The 8,432-nt window shown below is 46.8% G+C and overlaps 1 protein-coding gene across 1 annotated transcript in view; it reads left to right on the plus strand.

Annotated features, from left to right (window-relative positions):
* Positions 1–1,450, plus strand: part of LOC106303015 — a 2,492-nt gene extending 1,042 nt beyond the window's left edge. Inside the window, exons 2-3 of the mRNA XM_013739393.1 lie at positions 467–1,156; positions 1,250–1,450. Of these exons, the coding sequence (XP_013594847.1) occupies positions 467–1,156; positions 1,250–1,450 (891 nt within the window). The remainder of the gene's footprint in view (positions 1–466; positions 1,157–1,249) is intronic.
* The last annotated feature ends 6,982 nt before the right edge of the window (positions 1,451–8,432 follow it).

Below are 8,432 nucleotides of genomic sequence, written 5' to 3' on the forward strand. Positions count from 1 at the left end.
GAAAAAATGGAATATCTCCATTTTTATGCTATGATGGCTTAAGGGCATAAGAGGAAAAGCGTAAACCGGCCTAGGAGCCAGTTTATAAGGAGTCCTAGGCGAGAGGCATGGGAAGAGACTTTTTTCGGAGAAAACTTAGCACTTAGAGCGATTTAGGCATATTTTTGTTTCTGTTATTTTGAGCTACGACTCAATTAGGTTTAGCCGTCTTAGGGTTGCTAGAACTAGGAATCTCGCCGACAGCTCTCGAGCCCAGACTTATACCTTGTTGTAACGCTCAAACACAGATTCAGAATAAGATCTATTTTGTTCTCTTTTTACGATTTTTATACTTTGTCGTTGATATCTCGTGTTCTGATTGCTTAGGGTGTGGTATTAACAGATCTCCAGGACCTCTGGGAAATTAGGGTTTTCCTAGTTTCCTAATTTAAACGGAAATCGACAGTGCGAATTTCGGTTCCCACAGGTCACAGGCACAAAAGACCTCCTCCTGGATTCCGATCGCCCTCCCAAAATTGATAAAGAATCCCCCGAAAACGACACCCGCGAAAATCAGTCGGGCGAGAAACGCGGAAGGAGGCAGGATGACCGAGGAAACGATAGCAACTGTCGAAGGATGAGCATGATCATCGGGGGATCGCAATTATATCGTGATCCGATCTCATGGATCAAAGCTTATGGACGGAAGGCTGAGACGAGTTCAAGCTGGATGGCTCGGTCCCCAACTGACGACACCTCTAACGATACGATTGTCTTTGAAGAGCGGGAAACCATCGGAATCGACAAACCTCACTGCGACCCATTGGTTATCGATCTGGTAATCCGAGACCTGGAAGTAGGAAGGATCCTTATCGACACGGGAAGCATAGTCAACGTCATCTTCCGCGATACCCTCTGGAGGATGAAAATTGAACTCAGAGAAGTGGTCCCGGAACCAAAACCTCTCACCTTTTTCTCAGGTGCAATGTCAATGACCCTCGGATCATTCAAACTCCTAGTGATGGCTAAAGAGGTGACGGAAATCATTGACTTAGCGGTAGTCGATAACCCGGCCATCTACAATGTCATCATGGGAACTCCTTGGATCAAGCCCATGAAAGCGGTACCGTCGACTTACCACTTTGGCATCAAGTTCCCAACTCCAAACGGAATAGCGGTAATCTGGGGATGCCAGAAATAGTCTAGGCTCTGCTTCTTGGCCGAGCATAAACTACGAAAAACTCGGAACACCCCCACGGTGTACCCAAAGCGGGCTAAGAAAGTTCAAAACGCTCCCGAGAGCTCCATAAAAAGTGATCCAGAATCACCCGACCAGGCAAAGACTCTGGACAGCGACATAGTCCCCGAGTCCATCGCCTTGCCAGCAGATATTCTGACCCCTGAAACGGTCGTCGATCCAACTGAAGCCTCAACGGCTGAAGTAACCGGAACGATCCCATCCAGCGAGTAGGAACTCCCGAAGTAACAAGCAGAACTACGAGATGGCTTGATCCTCGAAAGAGGTACGTAGGCAGCTTGTCATATCGACAAGTTCAGCTATCCCCCTCATTAAAAAGGGGGGGGGGGTTGGGTACGTATACTCGTATACTCCCAGAAAAATCCTAAATATCTATGAATGTACTCGATATTTTCGAAACTTTTTCAATAAATTCTACCTTCTTCCGATCTTATGATTCACTTGCAATAAGTCACAGTAATCTAAGGTTGGCCTAAAAAATGCCCAAGACAAGGGCATACCATCCAAGCAGTCCTTGGACGAAAACTAATTCCTACATAATTCACACATACTAATGGTCAAGCAAGAAAGGAAAAATGCATCTTCTATAAAAATGAAGATTGTAGCCATCTCACAGCAAAAGACATATCTTCGAAAAGAGACGTCTCAAATATTACTCGAAAGATATTATCCAAATACATTGTCCCCCTCGAAAGAGCAAACGAACGGAATGACAAATTAAGAGTTAAGATACAAAGTGACTACTCATGTCTTTCCCTCGACACTTGGCAGAAGTATCAACTAAAACCCATAGAATGTTAAAAGAACATTCGTTATGTATAAAAAGGTCGCAGAGTGGCTGGGATTCGAAGCCACCAACGGCCAGTCCCGCATACATAGTCAAATGACCTTGCAAGGCCATAGCACACTAAAATAACAAATGGCCACACTCGGCCTAAAACACCACACGGAATCTTGAGATAAAGGCTAAGGGAAAACAATCCCGACGACTTTCAGAGATCAAGGTCAAGATACCCAGACATCGAGACTCCAAATGAGTCCACAAGCTGATCTACTTCTCCTCCCTCTTCTGCAGCATCGGCTCCCGCTTCCGTCGTGTCCTCCGAAACCTCGATGGGTTCCCAAAGCTCTCGGATCCTCCCCTCGATTGGAGGAACCATCGACTCAGCCTGGGCGCACCCATCCATGAGGTCCGACATCCCAGCAACTTCGGAGAGAAAAGAGAAATCAGCGTTCTGCGACTTCCAAAGTGTACCAACCGAATCGCGGCATTCGCGGAAGCAACCCACGTAGTCTTGAGCATCCTTGAAGCTCCTGAACTCAGCATCAAAAGATGTAGCTCTCCTCGCTAACTCAGCAGCAATCGTCCTCCTCCCTTTCCTCTCCGCACGAATGAGAGCTCGGTAATGGGACTCAGCCTGTCTGCGCTCTCTTTCCGCAACCTCGTTCTGAAAACGGATAAATTTCCTCTCGATCTCTTTGGCTTTGAAGTGCGAAAGACGCGCCTCTCTGAAACTTTTGTCAAGCGTTGAATTAAAGACCCACATTCCCTACACGAATCAAGTGTCAAACATGGAAGCGACAAACGAAGACTCGCCCAAAAAAAATAATTTTTCAGAGACTAAACCTCGTTGATCAACCGAGAACCTTCCGCGACCACTTCTCTCCTCGACGCTTAATCCAGTGACGCTGGAGTAGTAAAACCGGGAGGAAGGCTAGCAAAGAAGTTGTCAGGAAGGGGAACCTCGCTGGTTCCACTCCCATCACCCGGGGTGAAACCCGGGTTCCATCCGGGTAGCGGAATATCTTCTGAGACAAAGTTTCTTTCTTCGAGAGCGATTCCCTTGTCCTTTCGGGGCCTAACTCTCTCCCTCTGATCGGGAACAGCGATGGGGTGTGGCTCGTTCATGTCCGATGCACGTAAAGGTCGGGAGATGCCTTGCGATCGGTAGAGAGCCACTGCATTCAGGATCCTGTCTTGGGTGAAGGAATCCCAAACGAACGGACTATTGTGGAGAAGATTGCGCTTAGCAAACAGGTCCCTGGGGTCACGTGGAGGATACTATTCGCTGCAAAAAAAAAAAAAAAAAAAAACCTACTCCACCTATATATAGGAAAAAAGGTTACTATTCACTCTGATTTTCGGCAAATGATTACGTCTATCTCCATCAAAACAAGTCATACCGCAAGCTAGGACCTCACACCCAGGTCTGCGGATCATAGCTAGCTGGGGGGCTAACTGTTGGGGTTGAAACATGTCACGACGGAATCAATGCCTGAAAGTTCCCGGAAAACCAACTCTCGATCGATCCTTGAAAACTAGACATTCCCAGAAAACGGTTACTCAAGTAAAAGACAGTTTTTCGCAGATGCGAACCGAGGAACGTCGAGAAGAGGATCAGTCTGGATGAGGTCTCGATCGTAAGCGAGGACCGTCTCAACCGAGGTCACCTCGCCCCTGGGCGGGGATGACCTGCAAGGATGACCCACACCGAGGTTACCTCGCATATGGACGAGGACCGGCCTCCTGTCCCGAAACCGTGCATCCTCGTCTAAGTTCCCGTAACACAATCCTCAGGCACTTGGACGCAATACCCATGTCTCGTCTCGCTTAGGATTATCAAAGAAAGACTTCGGGAAAAGTTATAAAACGGCTATGGATTTGCTTGAACACCAGTTGCCTTAACTATACGGGGAATTGGAATCCTTTCGGAAAAACTAACGGCTGTTTCTTAGGAAGAATCGTAAAAACGTCTAAGTCCCAATACGACCCAAAAGGGGCCTGAGGCTGATATGACGGTCTGTTTTTTATTCGCAGGAAAAGATAAATGTCAAGTTTCCAAAGATAATCATGAAGGGTGACGATGTGGGAACCGAAATTCGCACTGTCGATTTCCATTTAAATAAGGAAACTAGGAAAACCCTAATTTCCCAGAGGTCCCGGATATCTGCTAATACCACACGCCAAGCAAATCAGAACACGATAATGACAACGATAAAGTATAAAAATCGTAAGAAGAGAGCAAAGAGAAGTCTTATTCCGAATTTGCGTATGAGCGTTTACAACAAGGTATGAGCCTGGGCTCGAGAGCTGTCGGCGAGATTCCTAGTTCTAGCAACCCTAAGACGGCTAAACCTAATTGAGTCGCAGCTCGAAATAACAAAAACGGAAAGTTGCCTAATTGCCCTAAGTGCTAAGTTTTCTCTGAAAAAGTTCCTCTCTATGCCTCTCCCCTTGGACCCCTTATATACTGACTCAAAGGTCGGTTTACGCTTTTCCTCTTGCCCTTAAGCCGCCATAGCATAAAAATGGACATATTCCATTTTTTCCGATCTTCGTAATTATCTTCAAAGTTTCGTATTTATCCGGGGAAACTTGACATTTATCTCCCCTTGCGGACCAAGCGTAAACTGACATGCGGTTTACGGGCTGTTGGTTGAGAAATCGTAAGTTGGGCCTCGAGTCGTGTCTTAGGTCCCTTTGGGCCGTCTTTCGACTCGAAGCATTTATTACGGATTCTTTCGATAAAGAATGAACTTCCCGCGGTTTTTACGGTAAAGTTTGATTGATAACTTAGAAATGGCGGGGAACGTGAGATGGGTTTGCTACGGTATTCGGGAGATAGCATCGATGGGTAGACGAGAATGCATGGACTGATGTCGTATCAACGTTTCGGAAGAGCTCGGTCGCTACGTAGCGACCGAGCGGAATGGGCGTTTGTCCGATGATTCGAATTTCTTCCGCAAAGGTTTTTCATAAAGAAGAATCTATTTCGAAAAAGTATTTGTCGGAGAAGTTTTCCACGTTTTTCTTCTTCGGGGATTGGACGTTAACTTCGTCGTAACCGTTTTCGACCCCAACAGTTAGCCCCCCAGCTCGTTAGATTCGAGACTCTTGCGGGCGGTTTAACGATTTTGGCGAAGTTAGGCGTTTGAACGAAGTTTACTTCAAATTCCGCGGAAGAGAATTCTCGAGAAATTTTTTATTTAAAAATATAAAATTCTGAGTCCCCTTTTCTATAAGTAGTGAGCTCTTGTCATTCATTTCCTTCACACCTTTCCTTCTTCAAACCTTCAAAAACTCTCTAGCTCCAAATCTCTCTTTTTTTTTAACATGTCTTCTTCCCATGGTGACAAGCGAAGTTCCGATGTGTAGATGGGCGATGCTACATCTCCGGCGCCGATTCTGACTTCTCCGGTCGAAGCTCCGGCTTGCGTTGCCGATCATCTCTCCTTTCGAGAGAAATTAGTTCGTCGCCAAGCCGAGAAAGAAAAGGTTCGAGCCGGCGCCGAGTTACCGTCCTCTTCCGCACTGGTCGTTGCCCCGGGTCATGGGACCGAGGGCGTAACTCTGCGAGATACGGGAACTCTCGCAGGCTCGGTTGTTCCGGATGCTTCGGCTTTACTTGCTGGATCGTCCACGACTCCGATTCTCGTTGAAGATAAGGAGAGGGGCGCTGACTCTATGCCGCCTCCTCCGGCCAGGAAGGAGATCGTTCACGCGCTCCCAGTGTTGTTCCGGTTGCTCAGCCTAAGGGCCGGAAGAGGAAGTTTACCAAGGCCGGTGACGGAGAATCTTCGCAGCAAGGAGGCTCGAGCATAGCGTCGGGGCTTCGTGGAAAGGTTTGTCGCTCACTCACTTTCTTGATCGTTGTATATTTTTCTAAAAAGACAAAGAATCTCTAACTTTCTTCTCGTTTCGCAGTTCATGTCGTTGATCGACGGGATGATCAGCGGGTGCGGTTGTTGGAACTTCAGGGCGAGCCAGGAAGACCAAATCTTCGAAGGTGCATCGCCTTCAGCGTCAGATCGAGGGCGATGCAGGATTAGCGAGCCGCGGGATCCGAGAGGCCACAAACGCTCTTCGTTCTGAGTTTCAGGCTCTCTTGGCGAAGATCTCTGCCTTTCTAGGCTCCCTCGAGTGCATCTAGAACAGGGATTTAGCCTTGGCGACGATTGAGGGCAGGGTGGCCGTGGTTCAGTCGTTCCAGAGTGAGACTCCTCCGACCTTAGAGGCCGAAGAGGCCCGACTGTCCGGCTGCAAGGGAGATTTGGCAGTTGTGGATGGAGATTTCGATCTCATCCTAGCTGACCTGAAATCCGCGTGCCTCCTCCCGACGTGTTCAGAAGGCCTAAGAGGGAGTGTGAGTTCTGAGGATGACTTTGGTTAGATCTCTTGCGAGAGTTATTTTTTTTTTTTTTTATGTTTTATGTTTCGGCCTTAAATGGCCTTATTTCATATTTCGGGATTGGCCGTATGTGGCTTTGAATCCCTGCCGCTCTGCGGCTTTCTTTTTATGACAAGATGATCGAGTTGCATTTTTCATAAGTTTACGTATGGTATGGAAGGAGGGTGATGAGGTGTCGTCTCATATCCTTCTTCGATGTGGAATGTTTTGTTCGAGATCCGTTTCGCGAGGTTTTTTCGCGAGATATCGACTTCGCGGGATATCTGAAGATGTCGAACATAAACCTAGAGGCATGGTTTTGGGATCTCATATCTTTTGGATATCATGCCTTTGAGATGTTAGAGACCAGTGCGCTGGGTTTAGGGCAAGACCTATGTTTACTTTCGGTTTAAGATTTTGTGCGGTGACTAGCCGGCTATCGATTTATCTGTCGCGATTTTAACCTGATTCGTACCGATTTAAAGTCCGCGATAGATTCTCGGCTTATACGACTTGTTAGATACGAATCGAGCATCTCTCCGGAGACAATTTTTAAGCCAACCGGAAGTGCTGGACCAAAATTTCGGGTTTCTTTTATAGCGTTATTATCCTTGTGTCGGATGTACGAGAGCCATCTTCGTAAGATGGCTATGTCTGTTTAGGACGTTCAAGAGTTCGATGTGATCAGCACCAAACTTGGTGGCAAATGCCGTTGTTTAGAGTTTTTGCGCAAGATATGTGTTAAGATGTTTATCATTTTTTTACGGAGTGTCCGTTTTTGTCGTTCGGAAGAAGTAACCCTTGAAGCATCTCTCGTGACGTCTCGCGATGCCAATGGCAGCTTCTTCCTAACGGCTGATTTATTTTCGAAATTTGAAAATGTTTTTCGCGGATAAAAGATAATTTGCTTGGTTAAGATATGTCGGAAACATCGAAGGCGTGGTCGGATGTTTTCGAGTTTGAGAGTATACGAGTATACGTATCCACTCCCCCCCTTTTTGATGAGGGGGGACAGCTGAATTTGCCTTTTGACAAACTTCCTACGTACTCCTTATGGAGATCAAGCCGTCTCGTAGTTCGGTGATTGCGAGTTGGTCAGTGATAGTAGGTCCTTGGAATTTTTATGCCTTGCATGTTGGCTATTTCGTAGGAGCCGGGTCGGACGATTTTTTCGATTTTATAAGACTCTTCCCAGTTTGCTCCGAGTTTTCCCGCATTTCGTTCAGCGGTGTTTTGGAAGACGGTGTTTTGGAAGACTTTGCGAAGTACTAGATCTCCTTGATTAAATCTGTGATTCCGTACGTTGGAATTATAGTACTTCGCGGCTGCGTGTTGGTAATTTTGGATTCGGATGAGCGCTCGATCTCGGCGCTCGTTAATGAGATCGAGGACATCGAGGACCATTGCGTTGTTGAGCTCCTCTCGTTCGGGGAGTAATCTTCTTCGAACACCGGGGAATTCTACTTCTGCGGGAATCATGCATTCCGTTCCGTACACCAGAGCGAAAGGGGTTTCTCCTGTTGCTCGCCTCGGGGTGGTACGGTGGGACCAGAGGACTCCCTCGAGTTCGTCGGCCCACCTGCAATGATAGACCACACGGTCATGGCCGTGGAGAGTGGAAAGGACGTGGCCATGACCACTATAACACATTTGGCCGTGTGAATCACTATGGCAGAGGCCGTGGGTATCAACCCAATTTGAGCCATGGTCACGGCAGTGGCCATGGTATATCCTTTAAACCACAAAGCTCGACCAAATCAGTGTGCCATAGATGTGGAATGGGGAACCATTGGGCTAAGATATGAAGGACTCTCAAACATTTTTGTGACCTCTATCAAAGAGAGTCTGAAAGGGAAGAATCCTGAAATCCATTTGGTCTATAAAGATGGTGAAAATAATTTCGAACATGATCAAGATGATCTTATGAAATATGAGACTTTTGATTGCCTAAAAGAATCAAGTTGATAATCTAATTTCGACATCAAACTTGTGTGATTGCTTTGCTTGTATGCTTTCTCTGATTTTTA

The sequence above is a fragment of the Brassica oleracea genome, chromosome C7 (genome assembly GCF_000695525.1).
Source record: "Brassica oleracea var. oleracea cultivar TO1000 chromosome C7, BOL, whole genome shotgun sequence".
NCBI lineage: Eukaryota > Viridiplantae > Streptophyta > Magnoliopsida > Brassicales > Brassicaceae > Brassica > Brassica oleracea.